Genomic DNA, 27,562 nt, shown 5'->3' with positions numbered 1-27,562 from the left:
TTGCATTTCCGTCGAATCAGTAATTAGTTGTTCAACAGGTCTTTTTCGATTTCTCGTCTCTACTTTGACGTCACTTTGGAGCATTGAATAGAAAATTTCTCGTGCACAGACCTTTCAGGACCGGTTCCCACGCGACAGCAGGCGCAGTAGGACCAGAACTGATAAGGCGTTGGCGTAATTTTGCAACAACAACAAAAAAAAAGAAATCTTATCATGTATTTAGTGAACATCACTTAAAAGTGGAGTTGCAATAGAACTGTAATTAAACACTGAAAACTCCCAATAAATATCGTTTTGCCGCATGTTATTCCAACTTCATAGTTAACTAGCAAAAAATCACCCGCCGTTGAATGAGAAAAGTGGCAACTGCAGACTACGGTATTTCCACTGAGTAATCAATTTATCACTACCACCTCCTCAGTACTTCGTGGGACCACATTTTGCCTATGTGAGTAGCACTTCCCAGTAATGTGAGGTTTGATTTCTGTGGATCCAACTGGCGCATTTACAGATGGGAGGAGCTTAGTGGCAGTGCCGTCTTAAGGCATGGGCCCACCCGAGCACGGCCCGGGGGCCTCACAAAAATTAGATCTGGTTGAGATTTTCGAAAATTTGCCTGGTAGGGCCTCAGAAAAAACATTTGGCCCGGGTGCCCATGATGCTCTTAAGACGGCCCTGCTTAGTGGGCTATACCCCATGGCGACAAGTTCAGAGAAGTGGAAAATTTGAAGAAAAAGAGTTTTCGCAAAATTTTTATAGCTCACAGGTGTTTAAAACTGTAAAGCTGCCTCAGCTTAGAGAGTGAGGGACTGGCTCAGTGAATTACCAAACAAGTATGACCAAGAAAGTTTGCAAGTACAGTATATGAGTGAACAAAAGGGCGTGCAGGCATGTTGATGACCAAAAGAGTGACCTAGAGAGTGAGGGACCTTGTCAGCGATCGGCTTTCATCATTTCTTTACTGACTCGGTGAGGCGACGGCTCAAGTCTAGCGCCAAGTACAACGTCGGTTCCCAAGGGGGAGGCCTCCACTGCGCAACCCGCTCCGAGGACAGATTCAGCTGGGGAGTTTAACTGAAGCCATACATCTGTCAAACAGGTCAGCGAGCCGCCAAAAGAGTAACTTAGAGCCTGTGCAAGCATGTGAGAACGAAAAAAATAACTTAGAGAGCAAAGGACCAGGTCAGAGAGCGGCCAGAAGAGTGATCTGGATATCGAAGGACCAGGTTAGAGAAAGACGAGAAGAGTGACCTAGAGAGTTAGGGACCTAGTCAATAAGTGACACAACGAGTGACCTAGAGAGTTCACAACCATATGAGTGAACAGAAGAATATACAAGCAAGTGGATGACCAAAAGAGTGACCTAGAAAGCTAGGGACCAGGTCAGTGAGTGACCAAATGTGTAACTTGGGGCATGTGCAAGCATGTGAGTGACCTGAAGAGCGAAGGACCAGGTCTGAGAATGACCAGAAGAGAGCGAGTGAATGAATGACCAGAAGAGTGACCTATAGAGTGCTAGGGACCAAATAAATAAGTGACACGACGAATGGCCTAGAGTGTTTGCGAGCATATGAGTGAGCAGAAGGGTGAGCAAGCATGTGAGTGACCAAATGGCCAAAAAAAGTGACATAGAGAGCGAAGGACCAGCTCAGAGAGTGGCTAGAACAGTGAGGAGCGTGTGCAAGCGCATGTAAGTTTAAACAAAATAGTGTGCACGCACATGAGTGACAAAAATATTACACAAGCATATGAGTGACCAAAAGAGTGACTTAGAGACACAGCCGTATTTATGGAAAAATTAGGACCAAGCGGGTTGTAGTATAGGGAGGTGAATCAGAGGAATCTAATGGTCATGAAAATTAGACTAGAAAGGAAGGTGCATATACGGTGTTGTAGTAGTAGTAGTGGTGGTGGTGGTGGGCAGAAAGGTTGTTCGAACAGGCCTTTTGGGCTTCCATATCCCGTGCGATGCAATGTATGGCGGAAAAAAACAATAGCTCTTTTTAGTATATTCTAAATTGAAATGCATTCAAAAAGTTCCTTCGAACAAAGATAAAGCTTAAAGAGTTAACGAACTCATGAACAATATTATACAGGGTAGATACTATCGACCACCCAATAATTACACACCTGATTCCTAGTGAAAAACTAATATGGAAAATTGTTTTAAGTTTTTTTCGATTTGACAAATAATTATGGAGTTACAACGCATTAAAAATTTATGACGTCACTTTCGAATTCTATCAAATTCATCGAACTTGCACCAAACGTATAACTTGGCGTTTTTAAGCTGGTAGCAATGCTGGTAGACCCTGACAGTAATCCCGAAAGCTAATGCTGTCCAAACCAGTTTTTTTTCCCGTGAAATAAAATTTATTTAACAGTGAAGGAAAAAAAATTACCGCATTTTTTTTTGGCAAAAAACAGTTTTGATTTTGAGAAAACAATTTTTCAAAATGGAGTCATTTGGCTAACACTTTACAAATCTGGTAACAAATTTGCCAATCGTGGGGGCGAAGGTGACTTGCAATAACAAGGTTAACCACACGAGGAGGGGAGAGTGCCAATCGTGAAAGAAAATAACTAAACTTGTAGTTTCTAACGGGATTTAATATTGCAGTTCATTTTAAATCAACCCGCTCTACATGGGGAAAATTTTTTTCGTAGGGTGTTTGGTGAGTAACTGGCCTTTACAAAATTTCGTAACGTTATAACTCCCTTAATATTCGTCCTATCCTAAAACGGAAAATACTTTTCTGTATTAGTTTTTCACAAGGAATCACGTGTGTAAAATTATTGGACGGTCGATAGTTACCACCCTGTCGATAGTTACCACTCCAAAAATTAATATACTCGGTCGGGCATGTGGAATAGATACCCAAGAAATGAAATAATAAAGATGCCCGAATCAATACTTTGCATGCCCGAAAAAACATTATCAGTAGATTTACTTACTTTAAAAAGAATTTTGAAAACAAATCGATTTTATTTGCATAAAAAATATTGAAAATGACATAATTTTTCTTCAATTCGAAATATTGAAAGAAATGTAAAAATTCGGAAGGAATGTAATTATCAATCAAAAATCTGACGGCAGGCGCTGGCCTAGGATAGGGCGGGCAGATAATGCGACCGAGAAACTGGGACAAATCCTGATAAAAACCAGCACATGTTGGAAAAAAAAAAAATTCTCAAATACAAATGCAAGGCCACAACAGGCAAAATGCCCAACAAGGTGGCTGAGAAAAAGATGCCCACTACAAATATGAATGTCATATATTTAAAAAAGAATTATCGTAAATTGTTTGGCAATGGATGAAATCACCAATTGGCACTAAAAGCCTAGGCCTTGTACGGTTTATTTCAGAGTGTTTTTCGATCTTTTTCACGTCGTAGACCGCTGAAATTAAGTGAAAATTTTGGTGAACCGGCATAAATGAGAGAAATAATTCGTAAACCGGTGAAGCGAAAGAAAAAAAAAAGAGGAAACTTTCCTAAAACCTTCTCCGACTTATACTTCCTATTTTTATATTTTGCTATAAATACGAGAAGCCGCTTTAAGCTAGGTCACCTATTGAATAAAATCGCAATTCTCTGTTAAGATATTCAAAATAAAATGGTTGTTGGTTTCAACCTGATGTGCAGAATGAAAATGAATAACATGCGGTGTGATAATATAATATTTTTTTTTATTCTGCGATACCCCGGTGTAAATTTTATGCACCAAAATAGCAGTTACTACGTTTTTTTTTACGTTTAAAAAATTTATCTAGGGGGCAACATGAAAACATATTAACCTTTTAATGGCCAATGTTCCCACTTGGGAACATCGCTTTTTTTTATTTAAACGAACCAACAACAAATTACAATATACAAATATACAATATACAAATGCAAATATATAATATAATATACAAATATAAGTTACACAAAGACAGCGACACAAAACACACACACATATTACATGCGCTGTGTAGCCTCAAGGGACTGCATGGTCCTTCCAGCAGGCCTATATATAATTTTTATTAAATGATTTTCTCTTCTTCAGCAACAGCTCTGTTCTTCATTAGATGCACTTTAGTATATATATAATTAATATGCATTGGTGCAATAATTTATTTCAAAGTACTGCATTAATATATATATCTGTGTTTTTGATCATATTAAAGATATCGTAATCTGTATTTTTATTACTATTTGTGTAATCACTAGAGTAGATGAAGTTCATTGTTTTTGGTGCAGTGTAACGAAAACTTTTCTGAAATGATGTTTTTTGTTACTTTTAGGCATATGATAAATATTTCTATACCTATTCAATATGTTCTATTTTCATTTTTTACTAATCATTCTTCGTTTTTGATGATAAATTTATAAATTCTGTACATGTAATTCTGTCTCGGTGTTAATATGTGGCACTGCATCCTTTTATTATTTATAGGAACATTTATTAGTTCTTTTAATTTATTATACAGATTGTCCAATATGTTTGTGCGTATGTTTTTACAAATTAGAAACAAATATTTTTCTTACATTGAAGCACTAGATTTTTTCCCCATTCCTATGAAGGTGTGAGATTCCAAATTTAGTTCACAAAACAAAAATTTCATTCCTTTCAGCATTTATGCCATAAATTTAATTTTTTTTAAATCACCCGTGTCTAAGGAACAATAAATTTTTTTTTGTTTCAAATTTTAATGTTGTTTCTATAGCTATTGGGTAGTCCAGAAAACATTCTAGAAATTTTTTTTTTCATGAACTTTTTGAATGATATCTTTAAACTAAAGTATCAGAAGAGGAAATCAAAGAAAGAAAATTAGAAAAATCAATCTAATTCTTTATTCGGCCGGTAATAGGTTAAAGGGTGTTTTGGCGCATAGAATTTATACCGGTATACAGCATAAAAACAAATAGTATGCGGCAGGGGTGACCAACGCAATGGTCAGATGCAGTTTCGCGGTCCGCACCGAGGACAAAAACTCCGGCGTATACAGGAGTAAGGCAAGCCGCAAGGGAAGAGAATTCCGGAATATAAGCCTCACCAGTATGAAGTCCTCACTGGATAGAATTTTTACAAAGTTCAAAAGTTCTTTTCAAAGTCGGGAGATCCACTTCGTAGACCACAAAACTGGACTTGGAAATTTTTTGACAAATCTGATTTTTTTTTTCTCAACTCATTAGATTCAGCGAAGTCGGTGGATCCTTTATGTGCGGTCTTACAAAAATTTCCACTGATGACTGGATTTTGGACTTTACTTTGTTCGTTGTTGCGAAACTTTTTCCCCCAAAGCACTCCGTGATAGAAATGTGGTGTTGGTGTACCTTTTCTCTGATTTTTTTCCGAGCGTCGTGAACTTAATCTTCTCCTGCGGTTTTTCTGTATGGGGGGGGGGGGTTTCAGTGCTCGACTTGATACTATTAGGACATACAGTGGAACCTCGATAACTCGACACCGCAAAAGTATTGATGAGCATGTCGACTTAAGCGGATGTCAAGTTTAGCGAAGTTTCATTTGATCTCACCCTCCGAGTTTTTAAATATCATTTATGTCATGTACATGTACTTACATACAGGGTGATTATAAAAAAACTATACCAACATATGGGCCCCTAACTATCATACCATTCACAGAAACTGAATGAAATTTTGGCATAAGGTATTTTGATGTATGCGCTCAAGAATGATATGGAAAACAACAGTGTCACTCTAACAGTTACAGTGAGAAAATTTCGAAATATCAAATGGCAACACCAAGTTTTTTGTATTGGAATGTGATCTCCATTGTTAAAAACCCTAAATAGCTTTCGAACGGCAACTGTAGCATGAAAATCACCGGCGGTAGATAGGCTAAAAGTGAGGACAACCAATAAGGACAGAGAAGCAGCATAAAATAAAGCATTTTATTGTGTTTCACAAATTTTCCACATGACCTTGGAGGACTAATCAGGCTGGGATCTCAGCCGAAGAAACGGTGTGACGAATGAAACGAACATTAATGCTCTGGTGCACGGCAAAGTCCTTTTTCCTTGCCTAGCTCCGGGGATTTTCGTGCTACAGGTGCCATTCCAACGCTATTTAGTGTTTTTCAGTATGGAGATCGCATTCGAATACAAAAAACTTGGTGTTGCCATTTGATATTTTCTCACTGTAACCGTAACTGTTAGAGTGACACTGTTGTTTTCCATATCATTCTTGAGCGCATATCTCAAAATACCTTATGCCAAAATTTCATTCAGTTTCTGTGAATGGTATGATAGTTAGGGGCCCATATGTCGGGATAATTTTTTTATAATCCCCCCGTATATAGTTGGACAATTCCATTCGATCATCTATAAATTAACAAGAAAAAAATTATCTGTAAGTTTCCAAATAATCACGAATTATGGCGAAAACAAGCGTGATTGTATCGAAATATCTGTTATTTACGAACAAGCAGTGCAATTGCCAAAAGTTAGGAAAACTAATTTTTTTTAATTTAGAAATTTCGATCTAAAAAAAATTATTTTTTAGCTTATCCAAACATCTCTCGCTCAAAAATTGTTGATATTCGGGCTTATCTGAAGCCTACTTGAATATTTATTCTTTATTGAAGTCAAAGATTTAAATTATTTTTCAACTCATAAATTATGGTATGATAATTACAACTATATATGAGAATATTAATCTCCCACATTTGTCTTGGTGAACGTTTTTTTTTTTTTTTTTTTCGTGGAATTCATTTTAATCCACTGCAATTTGTAATAATGCTTCATTTCCCGCCATTGTGATTTTTTTGTAACTTTAGCAATATTTGGCAACTTTGTTCGGTTTTGGCGATATAATTGGCGATGTCCCGTATTTTCCCGTATCTGGAATCGCAATTTCCCGTATTTCTCTCGAGGAAATATGATCAGCCTAACTACACATGGATTTTACTGTGTATTGCGAATAAGGCCGGGATATTAATTGGACCGGGATCCTGAAAAATGAATCTAGATTATACCTTAGAAATAACAATATATCTTTGACAAAGCTTTCCTTATCTTTGATGGAGCACGGTCATATTCTACGAACGGGGATGAGCCCTAGAACCAAACTGCTACACGAGTACTGTACATCAACGTTCAAACTGAAATTCGAGCTCGCATAAATAACTCTGTTAATATAATGGAAGTTACCGCCTATAATAAATAAAGGTGAGGCCACGAATTTTCAACTATGAAAGTCACCTACTGCTGCTATACATTGTGTTATAAAAAAAGACGGATGTGTTGGCCATAGTGTATATATGAGGTCTCTGCAAAGGGCATAAGATTGAATAAGAAAACTAGAGATAAAAGAGAAGCACGTGTTATGTACTTACGGAGAGATGGCGATAAAGAGACGAGATGCACCTAAAAGGAACACGTATTATAAGGTATAGGTGGGCATTTTTTTTTTAAATATTATTTGCCATGTAGGTTTTTTTTTTCTTTTGGTAGTTCTTTCTTCGTGGAATTGAGCAAACACTACTTCTCTGATATTGTAGCAGGACTTTGATCGCTGGAGAAGTAACTGCAGCTGATTACATTTTGTCTGTGTGTTTGTCCCTGAAGTACTAAATCCTTTAAAAAATGAAAGGAAAAAAATTTTTACTGGTGCTCGTTTGGTCTCTTTCCTCTCGCCATGTTTCATTTTTCTTGCATTTCTTTCATATTTGAAAGGGAAAAAAAATTCAAGAGAAAACTATGTCAGATATAACCATACCCGTTAGCGTGTATTGTAAGGAATAAAACAAACATTCAACAATATAATTCGACGTTGGGCAAATGGTTTGGCTTCTAAGGGTACATAACCCCGTTTTATTTGCCTTAACCGTGGGATTTTCAGACACACACACACACACGCACAAAAAAGGACACACGCAGACATTCCTATTTTCAATGAAATATCAAAAAAGTTTGTGCGTTTTATACTTTTGAAGCTTTACATGAGTTGTTACCGAAACACCATTTCAAACGGGAAATGGGTAAACCTTGACCTTTTGTATTTGCAACTGTGACCTTCATGCCCCCCCCCCCTCCCACAAGGGTAGGACTGACAAGGCTCCAGCCGGAAGACCCAAGACGAATCTTATCTTTTTTTTTTTACGCTTCTATTTGAATTTACTATAGAAAGGACGTAAAAAATAAAGGGGTTCCTCCAGAGATCCTAGTCTAGGGATATCACATCCACCCCATCACATCCTGCTGCGGGATGTGATGGGGGGGGGGGACATAGAGACCTTTCTTATAGGATATACATAATACTATTTCAATTTTTCATTACTTGTCTTCACGTATACATCCAGTTCTTTTTGATAGTTAAGTCATGTCACGTCTGAAGTTGGTTTTCTGTGGTTGTGACTTCGAGGCGCGAATGAGAGCCGATCTCCCCAATAAAAAGTCCCGCCACAGAGAGAAACGGGCCTAGAAACGGTACAAAAATTCAATCATTACTCTTCACTACTGAAATATAGATGGAAACACTGAAAAAATCAGACACAATACTAGATATGCACACACACTCACACTTCCGGCACAACTCACTCGATAGTAAACTGCCCATGGCGATAGACTGGAGTTATGCTCGGTTTGAAAGAAAGGAAGTTGTGTCTAAAATTATAAGCATTATACAATTCAGTAAAAATCCGATTCTTTACTACGAATACGGGAATCTTGCTATTTCGAGTGATTTGCAATATGCCGTCAATGAGCTGACATTAAAGATGCTGTATAGCAAAAACTATGCGTTTATATTGCTAGTACAGCGCACGCCTCTTAATGTGATCTCATCTGGACTAGGGATTTCTGATAACAATAACGGATTGAGAACTATATCCAAAAAAATCCTCGGTTGTAGGAACGCTGACCATATGCTCCGTTTGGTAGAGCGGGACGTATGAAAACGGGACAACTCAGTTGTTCTTTCCAACGCAACAGGTTTGAAAATGCCGGATATATCGTGCACTTTTTTTTAAATTATTCTGAACAATATTTTTTTTCCTGTTTTTTAATTCAGAAATAGTGAGGAATTAAAAGGGATCTGTTCAATAGTTTGCCATAGTGGGCAGTATCGCTCCCTGGGGGCGATGGAATGTTCCGAGGAGGCAGCAGCGGTTAAGCAATATTTTCTAAAGGGAGAGGGGAGGGTGATGGAACAAAAGGTTTCTGGAAAACTGGTCTAATGTTTATTACGAATTATGATACTTTTTGAAGTGAAACTTCTTTAGAGACGATGCGAATTTTCAGATCCACGTCAGAAAAAGTGGAACGGGGGAACGGAAATGACGTAACCTTTACTTTCCTTCAATAGCAAAAGTGAAACGGAGGAACACGGAAATAATTTAAGCTTTCCTTTTCTTTACAAACGGTTGCCTAAACCGTTTTGCAGTTTGTGCCGGACATAGACAGTTTATTGCCTTTCCCTACCCCCTGTGACGCCTCTGGAGTCGTAGAACGTCCCCTTTGGGGGGCCCTTTCACGCGGATGCGGGTCCGGAAGAACTTTTAACAGTTGGTATATGTGGAGCCTTTCAGACGAGTACGCCCGCACCTTTCGAAGTGTTCATGCGGGTCCGGATGTCATCCTCATATGTCAAAACCTAAGTGCGAGCTTCGCATCCGCACATACAGGGTTTTGTACATTGGATTATTCGGAGCTATTCACACGACGCGGGTCCGGGTGGAATTCGTTCGCATCTTTGGCTTCTTTTAAAGATGATTTTTCACGGAAGTTTCTTAATTATTTGCCATAAATACCCTTAAAAACACCATATGAAGGTTCCTGTTCATCAAATGGGATGTACCCACATACGTCTATCTCTCCGTTTCCTTCTGAGATGAAGGATATATAGCAACTTTAACTGCCTTTTGCCCGTACTTTACAATTTTATACAATAAAACCTGCCAGCAACGGCCACTGACGGAACCAAAATTATAAGCCGTTCTGTAATTCATTTACTTTTAAATTTAATTAAAAAGTAGCAATTTTTTTCTTTTTAAATTCTTAAAATTATTCAAAAAATTTAAATATTTCAAGCTATTTTAAATATTTATTTTTTTATTTTTAAATATTTATTTTTTTATTTTTAAATATTTATTTTTTTATTTTTAAATATTTATTTTTTTATTTTTAAATATTTATTTTTTTATTTTTAAATTTTTTATCTTTTAATTTTTTGTAAACTTTTAAAACTAAATACTTTTATTAATGGACGTACGGCGTTCACTCAGGGCCGGATTAAGACGTTTGAAAGCCCTAAGCACTTGTATAGTTTTACGCCCCCCCCCCCCCCCCCCCCGCGATACCTACATATATATTTTGCACGATATTGAGTCTATAAACTTAAAACCCCCAAAGCAGAATGTTTAGCACTGTTCTGCAACTAGCCCTTGGCTGACTGGAAATGTTCTGCGGTAAAAATCCCCATATATGTAATAGTGTTTTTTGCACTTTTTCTTAAAATTCTTCCGAATTGTTCTTGAAATTTTATACTTCAGAAGTAACTAATCTAAGGATGGGATTTCATTCTAAGAGGTTTATGAAAGTTATTTTATAAAACTTAAAGAAAGCAACCAATAAATTTATCGGTCACATTCGAGGAAATGCAGCAGATCAGCTTATTGGTTGCATTTGTAAAAGAATTATTATAAAATTTTTATACTGTAATCCGGGCTTAAGACAGAATTGTGATGTGAATATTTCTAAGCACAGACATTTTTAACGTCTCCACCCCCTCCCCCTTTTTTCTACTTTGCAGTCTTTGATATTTCATGAATTTTTTTTTTTTTTTTTGGAGCATCATTGGATGTTTTTGGAATTTTTCTTTCATATTTTCCAAAAAAAGACAGATCTTAGATTTTTTTTTTTTTTTAAATCCTTTGAAAATATTTTAAGATATTTTCTCTCATCCGCTACTTGTGAGGATCGAACTGAAGGCATCTTTATACCCATATTCTATGGGGGCTCTAGGCTGCCTATGAGCACTGAATCGGGGGTGTAGGAGAAAAATAATTACAAAAATTTAAAAAAAAATACTATTTATGCACGAATTTCATTTCAAACTGGTGTATAAGTTTCAAGTGCTCGTGTGAAAGGGCATGCGGATCCAGACCTGCATCCGCTCCGTGTGAAATGAGCCTTAGAGATGGCAGGATGGGCCAACACTAGCTAAAGCAAAGCTCTTGGGAAATAAATTGCTCTTTAAAGCAATTTGGGAAAAAAAATTGGGTTAGGGTGGAATGGGAAGGAGTGTGTGTTCCCACGCGCTTCGATATTTTGTGACCAGTGAAAGATAGATGTGAGGCGAGGTGAATCTAGTTATATGTCAAATCAGATTCTCACGCAGATTTTTTTCTAAACGTACGATACATTCCACAGAATTCCCTGCGAAAGTCTTGCGGCCGAAAACTGTAAATGTGGTCATTTGAAAAGAACCTGGCCATGAACTGAAGAAAGGGGCATTTTTCTTACCATACGCATGCCTTCACTATAGGAAAGCCATTGCAAAACCAACTCCAGATGTACGTGGATCATAGCGGCTATTACGGCACGATTAGGGGAACGTGAACCCTGAGTACGGAAATTTTTGCTAATAAAGAAGCCTTCTGATCTTCTACACAGTCTTGCAGATCGGTATACGGGTATTAAGTGGGGTTCAACCTTAGTTTACAAATGTGCAATACGGAAAGAAAAAAAATGGTAACATAAGCCAAAGTCCCGAGAACAATAAACGAATTTTCTCTCATGATATTGTGGGATTGGTCCGTTCCATACTTAGCGAAAGTGATAACAATACCCTAATAATATCTCCCGTAATTCTAATAAGCGGTGTCTACTGTAGATGCAAAAATCAAGAATCATTCGTTACATTATCAACAAAAATTCTTGAAGAAAATCGAGTTTTCTTTCCCTCTCTGCACGATATCCCGTTTTTGTTTGCATGATATCAACAAGTTGTTAATAGTAATGATCAGCTTGGATTCCTTTGTTATCAGGTTTTTATTTCCTTCTTCAAACTGGTAATTCCATTCAAGATGCAACAAAAAGAGAAATATCCTGTTTTTAAGCTGTAATATTGGAACGAAATGATCTGAAAGGGTTTTAATGACGCAGATAAAGCTAGAATCTCGTACGATTTATCTTGATGGAGAAAAAAAAATTGAAATTAGATTATAACTGGAAGTCCGTCATACCGACAATTTTTCCAGCTATAGCGAGCTCTCATTATAACGTTTTCTGTATTTCGTTACACCCAAAAATGGGTCTAATTTGACTCTGTAATTTTAGAACCCGGGAACTGGGGTTTTGTACTGTTAGAGATGTGAGGTGAGAATATTCTGAGGAGAATATTTCTCGAGGAACGAGAATATTCTCCCGGATGTAAAAATTGGAGAATAATCGAGAATATTCATTTTTCTTTTAAATAATTTAAATTTTTTTACTAATTTTGTTTATATTGTGAAATATAAATCAATTTTCATTGCCTGAAACATTTACAATAAAACAGTTTTTGGTATAATCACCCTCCAATGACAACTTTTAGTTCGAGGTCATGATGAGAGGTTTTAAAAGTTTGGTTATGAAGATTTTTTAGAAACCATTAGATTACAACCTTAAAAAATTATTTTAAAATCAGATAAATTTTCAGAAATATGTTCACAACAAAAGAAATTAAATCAAAGTTGATTGATAAAGGAAGCAATTATTATACAATCACCTTCATTCTAAGAAGATACAGAACTGTTGTTTTTTCAATGCACATACACTTAAATTTTTTGTATCAGTCAAATTTCTTCAAAAGTTGTGCAATTCAGCCAGCCATGTTGGTTTAATTTTCTTGCTTTCAGACTTTAATCTTGTGGTCTACAAACTTCAATATTCTCATCTTGACGGGAAGGGAGACGGGGACAGAGAATAATCTTGCCCGGGTTTTCTTCAATGAGGCTTTTTTGGATCACGTGATATCTCCCTTTCTTTGAGGGACATGCAAACCGTGTCTAAGTTCACCAATATGGTGACTTCCTGCGCGATTCATGAAAGAAACAAATCTAGATTTAAAGAAACGTAAAAATAAATATATTTTTTTTTCTTTTTTTAAAGGGTGCTAGGTATTTCGATTCCCTTCCCTCCCATGAACTTCAAATTATCTATCTCTGCCTGTTTCTGCTTCAAAAAATGCTTAATTAAAGCTGTGGAATTTTTTCGATGTACTTTTTACGGGCCCATAATTAATTTTAAAGCAACCTAAACTATATGAATTTATGCAGTTCAATATTAAAAGACATTAATTTTCATGCTTGAGAAGATATAAATAAAAAGTTGAAATCAATGTTATTGCATGAATGTCCAACTCAAAAGTAGGTCCGGCTAATTACTTCCTATCTAATTTTCTGGGCTTTGTATATCTCTAAGCGAACTCAATATTTCAAAAATCGAATATTGAGTACAATTTTTAAAATTATTGATGTGACAGAAAACCCCAACAAATTTCCGCATTTCTACATTAAAATCGGCAATTTTAGCACTGATTTCTATGAGGATCACCCTTTTCCTGACCATCAAAGCGATGATGGTGATGATTATAACGTCTATTCAAAAAGCCTCATTACTGAGAGTATTGAAAATGTGGCAAACCATTATAAAGGAGGCATAAACTATTATACATAACTGGCAGCATTAAAGAAGTGACAAACCATTGTAAAGACATAAACACTTCTGAAACTCATCGCTAGGGAACCACGGTAACCAAAGTAAACGTTCGGAAAGTGATTGTTGAGGCCCAAAAACCATTGTTGCCGGACAGTTTTTTGCCCGTTTGGGGCATTTGCCCTGGTCTGACGAAATTTTAAAGTAGCCTATCGTTCAAGTCGGACCCCATTTGGTATATATGCAAAATTTGGCGACGATCGATCTAAAATTGTAGATTTGTATAGAGAACACACACACACACACGGGAAATCAATTTTATATATATAGATAGACTAGCTGATACCCGGCGACGTTGCCCGCCCCGTAAAAAAAAATGTATAGCTTATTAATTATTTCTTAATCAAAAAAAATTCTGCATCAAGTAAGAAAAAATTACTTTTATTTTAAAATATTTTAATTAAAAACTTCAAGCAGTCGCTTGTGGATACACAATATTTCTTGTTTTTCCATCTGGTGTGTAGATGCCAAATTTTTGGGATTACCAACACGCGACGTAAAGCTGTCCGTGTGAAAAACGGGGCTCAAGTAGGTTGATTCCTGCCACTGCTAATAACTGGCCTTGCGCTTTGTTGATTGTCATGGCAAAAGCTAAATGAATCAGGAACTGTAATCGCTTGAAAGTGAATGGCATTTCTTCAGTGATAATAGGGATGAGTGGAATGAACACGTTTCTCCTTTGGCACATCCAGAATCGGTGCTTCGATGATGTAATTGTGCAATTTCTTCACGCAGAGTCTGCTGCCATTGCAGAGTCTCGGTGTCTCCAAATTCCTTAAAAGCATTACCGGTGCTCTGACTTTGGGGGTCAAGTTGTGTGGTGGCACACCCGGAATATCCAAAGAGTTCAGAAATTCTGCAGGATACAGAACTGTCTGCTTTGTGTCTGTCAAAGTGTCAACCGATTTGTAAGATGTCCCGGAATAATTTTTAGGATTTTTTCGTTGATCTTGTTCACACTGTCATTTTTCGGTGCCAGAATCGCTCTCACAAAGCCACTCATGGTTTCGATGATTTTGTTGAATGTTTGGGAAGACTTTGTCTGCAAGTTCTGGAACTGAGTTTAACAATTCGCAAAATCTATTTGGGAACGTAATGAGCCCAGTGCTTGGGTCTCTACGGGAATTCTTCCATTGCCAAGTTTGATCAATTGACGTGAAAATGATAGCAGTGCTGAGTCATTTTGCAGTTGAACTCGCATGTTGGCGGATAATGATAATTTTTTAACTTCGTGCCAGAGTGCTGATGATTTGAGGCAAGAATTGAGTTCATCAGTTGGCGTTGAACTTTTTTATTCCCAGTTTTGTCGTCGTAGTTGTTGTTCTCTTGTTAGCATTGGCGTACGGCGGGGGTTTGGGGTTCTAACTTCCTCCCCCCTTGAACCAAGATTACAGTGTTGTTTCGCAGGAAAAAACATACCCCCCCCCCCCAGATGGAAAAAAAATCAGAAACCTCCTCGAAAAAATGAGATAAAGGCTGCATTAGCAGTTACAGAACACCCTGTATATAGGCTAGCAGAAATACCCGGCGCTTCCTGGGTTTTCTTCAATTACTGGGAGGATTGGAAAAGTGACACACCGTTATAAAGGAATAAACTGTTATAATAACAGAATTAAAGGTGTGACAAACCATTGTAAAGGCATACATTCACGTCTGAAACGCATTGTTGGAAACCACGATAACCAAAGTAAACGTTCCGAAAGTAATTGTTGAGGCCCCAATACAATTGTTTCCCGACAGTTGTTTTGCCCATTTCGGGCATTTGCCCAGCTCTGACGAAGTTTTAAAGTAGCCTACGGTTCAATCCCGGGCCTGTTTGGTATATATGCAAAATCTGGCGACGATCGGTCTAAAACTGTAGATTTGTATAAAGAACATTCACACATACATACATACTTTCACATTTATATATAAGACTAGCTATAATACCCGGCGTTGCCCGGGTTTTCTTCACTGAGGCTTTATGAACCACGTGATATCTCCCTCTTTCTTTGAGGGACATGCAAACCGTGTCTAAAGAAAACCAATATGGCGACGTCCTGCGCGACTTATGAAATAAACAAATCTAAATTTAAAGAAACATAGAAATGAATAGTCCCCCTCCCCCTTTTTTTTTGATGGGTGCTAGGTATTTCGATTCCCTCCCCCTGAACTTCAAGTTATCCATCTCTGCCTGTTTCAGCTTCCAAAAATGCTTAATTAAAGCTGTGGAATTTTTTCGATGCACTTTACGGGGCCCCATAACTAATTTTGAAAACATCCTAAACTATATGTGAATTTATGCAAATAAATATCAAAAGACAATACGGAGACATTAATTTTCATGCTTGAGAAGATATAAATAAAAAGTTGAAATCAATGTTATTGCATGCATATCCAACTCAAAAGTAGGTCTGGCTAATTACTTCATACTTAATTTTCTGGGCTTCGTTTCTCCAAGCGAATTCAATATTTCAAAAATCGAGAATTCAATTTCATTTTTAAAGTTATTGATGTGGCAGGAAACCCTCCCCGCCTCACTAAATTTCCGTATTTATGCAGTTAAATCGGCAATTTTGATACTGATTTCTATGAGGATCACCCTTTTCCTGACCATCAAAGCGATGATGGTGATGATTATAACGTCTATTCAAAAAGCCTCATTACTGAGAGTATTGAAAATGTGGCAAACCATTATAAAGGAGGCATAAACTATTATACATAACTGGCAGCATTAAAGAAGTGACAAACCATTGTAAAGACATAAACACTTCTGAAACTCATCGCTAGGGAACCACGGTAACCAAAGTAAACGTTCGGAAAGTGATTGTTGAGGCCCAAAAACCATTGTTGCCGGACAGTTTTTTGCCCGTTTGGGGCATTTGCCCTGGTCTGACGAAATTTTAAAGTAGCCTATCGTTCAAGTCGGACCCCATTTGGTATATATGCAAAATTTGGCGACGATCGATCTAAAATTGTAGATTTGTATAGAGAACACACACACACACACAGACAGACAGAAAATCAATTTTATATACGGGGTGATTATAAAAAAAACTATCCCGACATATGGGCCCCTAACTATCATACCATTCACAGAAACTGAATGAAATTTTGGCATAAGGTATTTTGATGTATGCGCTCAAGAATGATATGGAAAACAACAGTGTCACTCTAACAGTTACGGTTACAGTGAGAAAATTTCGAAAATATCAAATGGCAACACCAAGTTCTTTGTATTGGAATGCGATCTCCATACTGAAAAACACTAAATAGCGTTGGAATGGCACCTGTAGCACGAAAATCCCCGGAGCTAGGCAAGGAAAAAGGACTTTGCCGTGCACCAGAGCATTAATGTTCGTTTCATTCGTCACACCGTTTCTTCGGCTGAGATGCCAGCCTGATTAGTCCTCCACATGGTCATGTGGAAAATTTGTGAAACACAATAAAATGCTTTATTTTATGCTGCTTCTCTGTCCTTATTGGTTGTCCTCACTTTTAGCCTATCTACCGCCGGTGATTTTCATGCTACAGTTGCCGTTCCAACGCTATTTAGGGTTTTTCACAATGGAGATCACATTCCAATACAAAAAACTTGGTGTTGCCATTTGATATTTTCGAAATTTTTTCACTGTAACCGTAACTGTTAGAGTGACACTGTTGTTTTCCATATCATTCTTGAGCGCATACATCAAAATACCTTATGCCAAAATTTCATTCAGTTTCTGTGAATGGTATGATAGTTAGGGGCCCATATGTCGGGATTGTTTTTTTATAATCACCCTGTATATAGATAATACATGTTATTACATATATTCTTGATAATACTCTCTGGAAATATTTCGGTAACTGAAGAATATTCTCATCCAGGAGAATATTCGAGAACATTCTCTGGAAAGACTATTATTAACAACTTTAGAATAATTCTCATTATTTTCTATATGAATATTCCCAGTAATTTGTGAAAGTAGTCCTTCCAGAGAATATTCTCAAGGATATTATATGTAACTATATTATAAATAAGAGGAGAATATTCTCATCAAGAACTTATAAGAATATTCTGAAGTTATTTATAATAGTAGTCTTAGCAGAGAATATTCTCCTCGATGCGAGTATTCTCAAGAATATTATCGAGAATAATCAATAATCTTTCGAAGAATATTCTCGAGAATTTTGCATCTCTAAGTACTGTCTAGAACAGGGGCTCTTAATGGATCGTGACCCAAACTTGGGTCGTAGAACCTGCTGAGACTAGTCGTTCGAATCCACTCACAGCCAGGGATTCTTGAGCTTTGGGTTACGACCCAAACCTGAATCGCAGGGGCTTCCGAGAGGGGTCGTTCAAATCCATCAACAGCCAGGACAGTTGTTCTCAAACATTTGTCACCTGCGGCTCCCTTGCCCAATTCATGGTACGTCTGCGGCTCTCCAGAATGGCAGAGTAGTTTAGTAGATATTTCCACCTATAAAAGAACCACTTGAAAGTATGAATAAGCACACATAATCAATATATGAAGCTCACTGCGACGACCTTGAGAAAGGTTGGTGATCCACCTAGGAGCCGCAACACACACACTTTGAGAAACATTGAGCCAAGGACTCTTGAGCTATGGATCCCCACCCAGACTTGATTCGCAGAACCTTCCTAGTTGAGCCTCACAAATCCACTTACATTCTTGTCTGGGGGTGTCCACGAGTCTTGTTATAAATGCAGTTATTGCATCACTGGTTTCACTAATTTCGGAAAACTAACAGTGTCGCGGGTCGAGAAGCTGATATATTGTTGCTGATTTTGGGTCGCTACTAAAAACAATTAAGAATCCCTGGTCTGAAACTTAATTCCTCCTCTTAGCGAATTTTCTTTTTGAAAACCTTTGTAATATCGAAAAATCACGAAAATTCGATTCACAAATATCCTCTGTACTTCTCAATTATTTAGTATCATTCATCACTTGTTCGGTAATATTGATCAGTTGCACACCATTCGGTCGGTATTCAGTGTATTCGTCAATTATTTATTCTGTATCATTCGTCAGCATTCAGTGTAGTCGTCAATTGTCGCGTTGACATGGGGAAAGCAAGTAGGTCACAAAAAAACGAAATTTTTCTTGGATAATATAGTAAGAACCCATGACACACAGAGTGGTACGTTGAAGCGAGTTATGTCACTAAAAAAATATGGTTTAGTTTCTACAGCTCTCTCTCTAAAGATGGCGTTATCAACGAGTATTTATGGCTTTGGCACAGAGACTATGACTTGTCCTGTAAAATTTGATTTTTGTGACTTTCATGCTCTCCATGTCAACGCGACAATTATTCAATCTCATTCGATTATGATTGAAACGTTGGGAGTGCCGTCTGAACGCATGGGCCCGGGGCCTCAAGAAAAAGAGGGCCTCACAAAAATGAGAACCGGTTGAAATTTTCGAGTATTTGCCAATTAAAAGCCTCAGAAAAATCACTTGCACCGGGGATCCATGAAGCTTTTAAGACGGTCTTGGCGAAAGTTAGAAACGAAGTTCATCGGGATTACGAATGTCCAGTAAAAAAAATTTAGGAACCATTGTTTTAGGTAAGGCTTTGACAAATCGAAAAAATATTTAGGCCAATTTCATAGGAGCCAAGAATGGTATTTTGCTGAAGAAAACGGTCCTAATATGTTTCCTTTTGCTTTTTCCATGTTAAAAAACGTAGCGTAATGAAATCAGAAAACTTTGTGCCATCCTTAGACTACAATTTAGAAATTTGCTCCAATTTAGCAACCACATTTACAAAATTTTGATCACCGATACCAATTTTCTAGTCGACATGGCGCCTGGGATTTGTCCAGCCCTGGTTTTAGGGAACGTATCTAAATTGAAGGGCAAAGTATATTATACAATCCTGATGCTAAAAATAGGTTAGTTTGAATACTACGGACGTGAAATTGTTCTTCTGGAAGCGGTTGGCGGAAATATTTTGGCAGTTGCAAAGATAGTTGTTGTGAAGTTGTTGTTTTCTTCTCTCCTACTGATAAGAGCTGTGTGAAAGAAGCTTCCGTGTTCTCATCACCGACCGAGTTTTATCCAGAGTTTTAATTTTGTCTGAATTCTGAGTCTGTTTCGAAACATTTACGTTAAGCAAACGAGAATTTTTTTTTTTCCTATTTGTTTTGTCTGTTGAGACTAATTGGTTTTTGATTCGCCCAAAAGTCACGCGCACTTTCTCTACTAACTGCACTCTGGGGGGAAATTTGCTTGGATCATGCTGAATGATGGAAAGAATCGTGCCCATTCAGCATCATTGCCTAATTTTTTTTTTTAAATCTGACAGAAAAAGTTTGTGTTTTTTCCCTTCCTTCTCTCATTGATGTTTTGGTTCGTCTTGAAATAGAATTTGAGAACATTCCTGACTAATTCATTCGCTTTGCGTAACACGAATAAATCAAAAACTGTCACTACCATGAGCGAAACACTTAACTCTGCGATATCGCCTGTTGGTGGTGGTACACGCGTACTCCTCCACCAAGGACAAAATGTTATACGTAGTGAAACCTCCCATGACGTTAATGGACACTTTTTTTTTTATCGAGAGCTTCCACTGTGTTACAGTCTGCCTTTTCATATTCTATTTAATAGGGTTGCAAGACTTGCAACGGATACCCATTGCTGACCCTATCTCCTCGAAACGAAAGTATGAAATACATTCAATAATCACCGATTGGTAGAGAAATATGTCCTCTCCACTTGTTGATACAAGATTCCTCGAAAGACTGGATTGTATTTGGAGATGATAATTTTAGGAAAAAAATTTCATTTTTGCTTCCACGGGAACTCGAAAACCTCGGTCTCTTGTTTTGCCGGGTGAGTGCTCTACCCCAAAGCTACGGAAACAAATGGAATATTTCGGCGTTGGAGCGTATATACCCGTATATGTTGAATGGCTCAGTAGATGGAATCTTGTATCATTGATTGGTGCTTATTACTTTAATTTCAGGGGTGTCGCGACCCTTGAAGTCGAATTTTCAAATATGACTTCAAAAAATATTTCATTCAATTTCTAATGAAATGCAAAAAATTCATGTCAATCGGTTAATTTGTTTTTTTTCATAATAAAAGAAAAAGTAATGAATTATAGTGTAAACGTATGCAAGAGAGAAAAAATGCTTTGAACGCGATTTTCTCCAATTTCAGTTTTTGAGCTCATCCGTAAGATTTAAAAAGCACTAACTGCCCCAAAAATTCTCAAATTTTACAGAAATATTTATTCGACATGTGTTAGCAAAATGAACCTCGGATTTAGCAATTGACTAATGGGAAGTATTTAAAAAAAATGAATTTAGTTTTTTGAAATTTATATATTTTTTCAAGCTTTAAAAATTCATAAAATTCTAACGAATGATCAGATATCCAAGTTCGAGGTCCATTTTACTAACACATATCGAATAAACACTTGTGTAAAATTTCAAAATTTTTGAAGCAGTAGTGTTTTTTTAAATCTTACGGATGAGCTCAAAAACTGATAATCTGAGAAAATCACGTTAAAAGCGTTTTTTCTTGCATACGTTTACACAATAATTCATTATTTCTTTCTTCTATTATGAAAAAACAAATTAACCGATTGACATGAAATTTTTTGCATTTTATTAGCAATTGAATGAAATATTTCTTCAGAGTCATTTTTGAAAATTCGACTTCAGGGGTCGTGACACCCTCTTAATGCAATTGCGTCACGAAAGCGATCGTCAAATCGTAAGGAAAACGGAACCCATGTGTGCACAACCAACCTATTTTCTTCTAAAGATAGAGAGAGAGTCACAGAATCTCTTTATATTTCTTAGCGTCATATAATATTATAATTCTTAAGGTGACCCCCGTACAGGTGCCTTTTATTTTTACAGCCCCAAAAATAATCCCATACTAAAAAGTAAAATATCTCCATATTCAGCCGTTCCGAAATTTTACATTAAAAAGCCCCATTTTTTCGACAACACTTGCTTGTATTTACCTTAATAAAAATCGTTAATGAATATAATTTAAATAACATTTGTGTTATCATAATTATCATTATATACAGGTTGATTACTCCAGCTCCTTGACCGCATTCTACTGGAGAACCGTTGATCCTAGAGAGGCATACTTCCAATTAGAAAAAGTATCCTAATAGAGTATGTAAAACCCAGATACGTCATTCATGTTGCAAATGGACGTATAGTTATTAAAAAAGAATAGTTAACTTTTTATACGGACACCCTGTCCTGAAAACCCAATCAGAAAGTTGTCGGCCTACGCCCTGATGCCAAAAAAAAATTTACCACATTTCTAAGTCACAGTATTTGCTGAGATATTTGAATTCAAAAAACGCTGAAAAAGAAGGAAAAGTACAGCATAGTCAACTTGTCAGTTAGTTTATGCGATTCTTTTTTTTTTTCACTTTCAGGGATTTTCGAACTCAAATATCGCCGCGAATTAAAAACACGGATTTTTTTTAAAGTTATTTTTTTTTCATAACTATACAACCCCTTGAAATATGAATGACACATCTGAGCGCTACACGTTATTTGGATACTTTTTCTAATTCTAATTGGAAGTGTGCCTCTAGGATCAACGGTTCCCCAGTAATTTGCGGCCAAAGGAGCTATAGTTTTCACCCTGTATATCTTATACTTGTACGTCTCGCATATATTTTCATGTTCAATGTTTTTGCGTGAAGTCCATTCTAATTAACAGTGTGATTTGCAATAGCACTTTTTTCCCTCCCGTTGGCAATTTGTTTTAGCAAAAATTAACAATTTTACCAGCAAGTGCAAATTTTTTACTGCAATTGGCGATGTTTTATTTTTGAGAATAAGTTCTACTACTATTCCTTAAGGCGCGTATACACTAGCGAGCCAATCTTGCAACGCACGACCCCCTGCAGCGGTTCTAATCCGCTCGTGGGTACACAAATTCCCTTTATGTTCCTTTCTTTGTGTTCGTTGAAAAACCGATTCCAGGTGGGTCAAGTGAAAACAGCTCAAGAATCGTTCACAACACCGTACAAATTACTGAACAACCAATTTGCGAATGCTTTCATTGCATGATCCGCGCGCTAGTGTATACGCGCCTATAAACGAAAATGCGCCCCGTACACACTCCTCTATAGAATTTCTAACGAATCGACAAATGCCGGAATGTGTGTTCTGAGTATGCTTGGCCCTAACGAATTTATGTTGTCGAGTTGCGCGTGTTTCGTATTCATGCTGCCATCTGGCTTCCATTTTCTGAAGTAACGATGGAAATGCTTTAATTTTCATGTTTTGTCAGCATTGTGTTGTAGGCCTGCCTGCTCTCTGCGGAGAGACTTTTACAAATGGGAGACTGGCTCACACACATTCGTGCCCGAGAATAAGTGCTGTTTAAAACGTATCAAGTCGTATAAAAGATGTGTGAATTGAGTATGCATGTACATCTTTTTAACTTTACCTATATTTCAAGCTCTACTCATTCTTATTATCGATACATGTATCTAGTCATGATGTCATAAATAGTTATAGATCCAGTCAGTGAATTTTTTTAGGTTCTGATCACCCCCCCCCCCCGCCTTAAATTAATTCGCCGGAGAAAGGGGAAAAAGAAAGCATTTATTACTCAGGACTCCATAATTTGAACAATACATTGCATTCATGCACCCAATCCGTAGCTCGTGACCTTCACCTTAATTTTGTAAAAATGAACTAAGCATCGCATTTACAGATAATTTATGTGAGCCGTGGCACATTCTCAGATCACTTGAGTGACCCGCAGCACATTCCTAGATCACTTGAGTGACCCGTAGCACATTCCTAGATCACTTGAGTGACCCGCTGCATATTTACTGACCACTTGAGTGACCCGCAATATGTTTTCAAACTAATGAAGTGGCCTGCACTCTCCTAAAGGTTGCGTACCTTTGATATACTGTACGCTGTAGTGATCGAGTGATCATGGTGACGGTCCGGCGCCACAGTGTCGTTATCTGCTGAAGTTGGTTTTCTGTGTTTTCCAACTTCTAGGCGCGAATGCCAGCCGATATCTCTCTGTTGAAAATTCTCGCCATCAAGAGCAACAGGCTTACAACGGTACAAATATTCAACTAATACACTTCACTGAGAATTTTAAATATAGATGGCAACACTGAAAAATCCGACACAACGCTAGATTCGCACTCAGTCAAAATGCACCTCGTCCATATTCCTCTGCGGAACTTCTAACGAATCGGTACGTGTTGGAATGTGTGTGTATGTGTTGTGAACCTGACGTGAAGTTTTTTTCTGAGTAATGCTTATTGTGTGTAGTGCTGTCATCAACTTTTCTTGGGCTCGCGGTAGCCCAGATCGGTAAGATACTCGCCTAAAGTACCAAAGGATGTTTAGAGGTGTCGCGAGTTCGATGCCCGGTTCGTCCTTGTCAGAAAACTTTCCTGACACAGGGGTGCAACAAAAAATGGTGACATGACCGCAGAAAAAATTGCTACCGCAGGGAGTCCCCCCATCGAGGGGTTAGCGCACCAACCTCTCGATGAGTATAAAAAAACAATCCTGCTGTTCGGAATCGGCAATAAATTGTAGATCCCGGTCTAATTAACCCCCGTGTGCAGAAAATGACCGTGGTGCGACAAAAATTATCAACTTTTCTGACGATGACTGGTGACCGATCATGGTGACGGTCCGGCGCCACAGTGTCGTTATCTGCTGAAGTTGGTTTTCTGTGTTTTCCAACTTCTAGGCGCGAATGCCAGCCGATATCTCTCTGTTGAAAATTCTCGCCATCAAGAGCAACAGGCTTACAACGGTACAAATATTCAACTAATACACTTCACTGAGAATTTTAAATATAGATGGCAACACCGAAATATCCGACACACTGAAGTGTAATGATTGAATAATTTTATCGTCGTAGGCTTGTTGCTCTGAGTGGCGAGACTTTTTAACGGGGAGATCTGCTCGCATTCGCACCTCGAATTTGGGAACCACGGAAAACCACTTCAGCCGACCACCACTGTGGCGACGGTGAGATTTGAACCCGGATCCTAGCGAGTCAAGTCCGTCGCTATGACCACTCGACCACCACAGCGTGGGATAAAGGCAAGAATTGCGAGAAAAGGGTATATTGGTCAAACTAGATCTTAATATTCGAGTTCTCTAACACCGAAAGCATATAGTTTTTAAAATCGTGATTTTCCGCGTTTGTGTTGCTGTTATGTTATGTTGCGTAGCATGAAGTTGTTTTTCCTTTCTTTTTATTTATACGTTGCAACAAAATATTCTAGCGAAGTAACAGCCCTGAGATGATGTGTTTGGGACCAGAGGAGTAGTACGCAGGAGAGAACATAGGGAGCCCCGGGCCCTCTCCAAGACGATCAAAAATTAAAAATAATCGGAATCGAACTGATGAACCTTCATAGTGAAAGACGAGCATCTTACCACTCGGGCACAATGTCCCTGGGCTGGGATCTTTAGAGGGCACCCCACAAGCTAGATTTCATAGGCCCTTCTACAGTGAATTTATAGAATGGAAAAGCAAAAAAATTATGGTAACTCTCCCACGCCTCAAGGCTGGAGCCCTGTCAGCCCCACCCTTCTGGGGGAGCCCATGCATACTTGCTTACAGTTTTTGGCTCTCTCGCATGGCCCTAACTAGGATGGAACTGACAGGACTCTAGCCCTGGGAGATAGTTAGCATCATTTTTTTTTCCATACTATATAAATTCACTATAGAAGAGTTAGTGATAAGTGTAGCTTGAAAATGGGGGGGGGGGGTGGGGAGGACCTCGCCTGCAATCCCAACTTAAGGGGCCCCGCTCCATGATGTAGGGTCATGCAAGCATGTGAGTGACCAAAAGAGTGACTTAGAGATGCAGGCGTGCTAACAATGGTGGGGGAGCTAAGCGGGTTTTTTGCAGAGGGAGACGAAGGAATGTAGTGGAGTAGTCAAGAAAATCAGACTGGAATGAGGGAATAGTGGCAAAGTTCGTGTAGCCCAGAGGCAGCAAAACCATAAATGTGCCTCGCTACCAGCCCCCCCCCCCCCACACCACCACATAACATGGCTCCAGCCCTCTACGATTCTCGTCATCCCCCCCCCTTTTTCACGCTATGAATTCACTACAGAGGGGGGTGGCCCATGAAAAGTGTGACCCCCGGGCCGTGCTCCAGGATGTGAGGGGGCCATGAGTAAGGTCATATTGAAATAATAGTCCATCTTTGCCTCTTTATGCACGGGCTCATCCAGGAATGGTTCAGAAGCCTCTTGGTGTGGGGGGGCTTTAATGACCCCTTTGCACCGTGATTAACATAAAATTTGTTAGACTTGTGGGGACTTCCATTGATTGCTTGCCTGTTTGCGTACGTGTGTGTGTGGATGGCATAAGCAGGTACAGACTCTTCGAGTGCGGGGGAGTGGTTGTATAATGAACGAAAGGGGAGGATTTTCCATCTCCACCCTCCTGTATATGCTAATAATACAAATTTTTGGGCAGGGAGAGGTGGTTCCCCCCCCCCCCCCGGAGATTATGTAAATTATGGTTTTGCCAGAGATGCCCGGGTCCGTTGCGACAAAGCTTGGGTGTCTCACAGTTTCTCCTGTCACCTACTCCGCCCTCCCCCTGTGTCCATTTATGTTGCTTAGCCTGAGTGGGCTGTTAAGATGGCCCTGATATCCCATCCATACTAGAGCTGAAAGAGCTCAATTTTGGGGACCCAAGAACCATATACATATTTTTATAATTTTTTACACTATTGAGTATAAAAAAAATTAATTAAGTGGGTATAAAAGGATTACCCTTATTCAGTGGATATCCTGTGTAACGATTTCTCTATAATGATAATCCTCTGTATCAGTGATTCCCAACGTGGGCATTAATACCCTTGGGGAGCGGTAGAAGCTACAAGTATAACATAGGATCCTATGGGTTCGATTGCATTTGGGGTGGTGAGAGAAAAAAATATTCTGGAGAAGGGGGGCGATGGGACAAAATAGGTTGGGAAAAATGCAGTGTCCAGTCCATCTTTGCGGCAAATGTTTTCAAAATGCCAATTCCAAAAAATAACAATTTTTTATCAAGCATGGAAGGATTTCCATCTCTTCATTTAGTCCATGAAGAGCTGATGCCACATGTGTTGTGGTAATTAACACTAATAATTGTCATAATTATGAACATAGTAACTTAACCTTCTAAGGGACATAGCAAAAATCCATTTCTTTTGTAAAACCAAGATTAATTAAATTTAGTTTAATAAAGTTTTAATTTTTTTCATAGCTTTACTTGTAGCTTTCCTTTGCCTTCTTTTTTTAAATAAACTTCAAAAAGCACTGCTCATCTCATTAACAAAGCCAATAGCTGAAATTGTCAATTGGCAAAACAGCCTGGACTGCATTCGATTTTATAAGTTTAATGAATGCTATGCTTCATTTTTCCAGGTATTTCCCTATCATGTTGTGGTCCGAGCATTCCTAGTATCATGTATTTTGATTGGTCTATCATGGGCATCATCATCCCAATCAACTCTTCTTTCCAGTCAGCTGTTCACTTTTGCCCGACCTCAGTCATTCCTTCGCCTTCAACCAGAGTGGACTCTACCTGCCATCAGAGAAGTCACTTTCCAGTTCAGGTATTTTCAGTATTTGTGCTTTCTTAAAATTAGATTATAGTTATGAGCATAGCTTAATCCTTTGAGGAGGGCATGGCAGAAATCACTATTACCCCCCCCCTCCCCTTGTGAAGTTAGCTTTCTCAAGATTTCCAGAGGTGAAAAGTAAGGGGGAATAGGAAAATTAAAAATGGGAAATTCATTGAGAAAGGAACTTTATGAAATATATATGGGCTTGTCATTGCCAAAATAAGAGGCTCTTAAGAAAGTGAGGTATCTCCTCAATGCCGCG

The 27,562-nt window shown here is 38.2% G+C and overlaps 1 protein-coding gene across 4 annotated transcripts in view; it reads left to right on the top strand.

The window, feature by feature from the left end:
• Window positions 1-27,562, top strand: part of axo (axotactin) — a 109,330-nt gene that overhangs the window by 29,420 nt on the left and 52,348 nt on the right. For all 4 annotated transcript variants that reach the window (XM_089237152.1, XM_089237144.1, XM_089237167.1 and 1 more), the window contains exon 2: window positions 27,101-27,291. In XM_089237152.1, the coding sequence (XP_089093278.1) occupies window positions 27,101-27,291 (191 nt within the window). The remainder of the gene's footprint in view (window positions 1-27,100; window positions 27,292-27,562) is intronic.

Source organism: Pholcus phalangioides, unplaced genomic scaffold (assembly GCF_987345545.1).
Source record: "Pholcus phalangioides strain wild (caught in Gottingen) unplaced genomic scaffold, Ppha-v1.0 ptg000002l_1, whole genome shotgun sequence".
In the NCBI taxonomy this organism is placed as follows: Eukaryota; Metazoa; Arthropoda; class Arachnida; order Araneae; family Pholcidae; genus Pholcus; species Pholcus phalangioides.
Note: the sequence above shows the minus strand (reverse complement) of the source record. Positions and strands in the feature narration are given on the sequence as shown.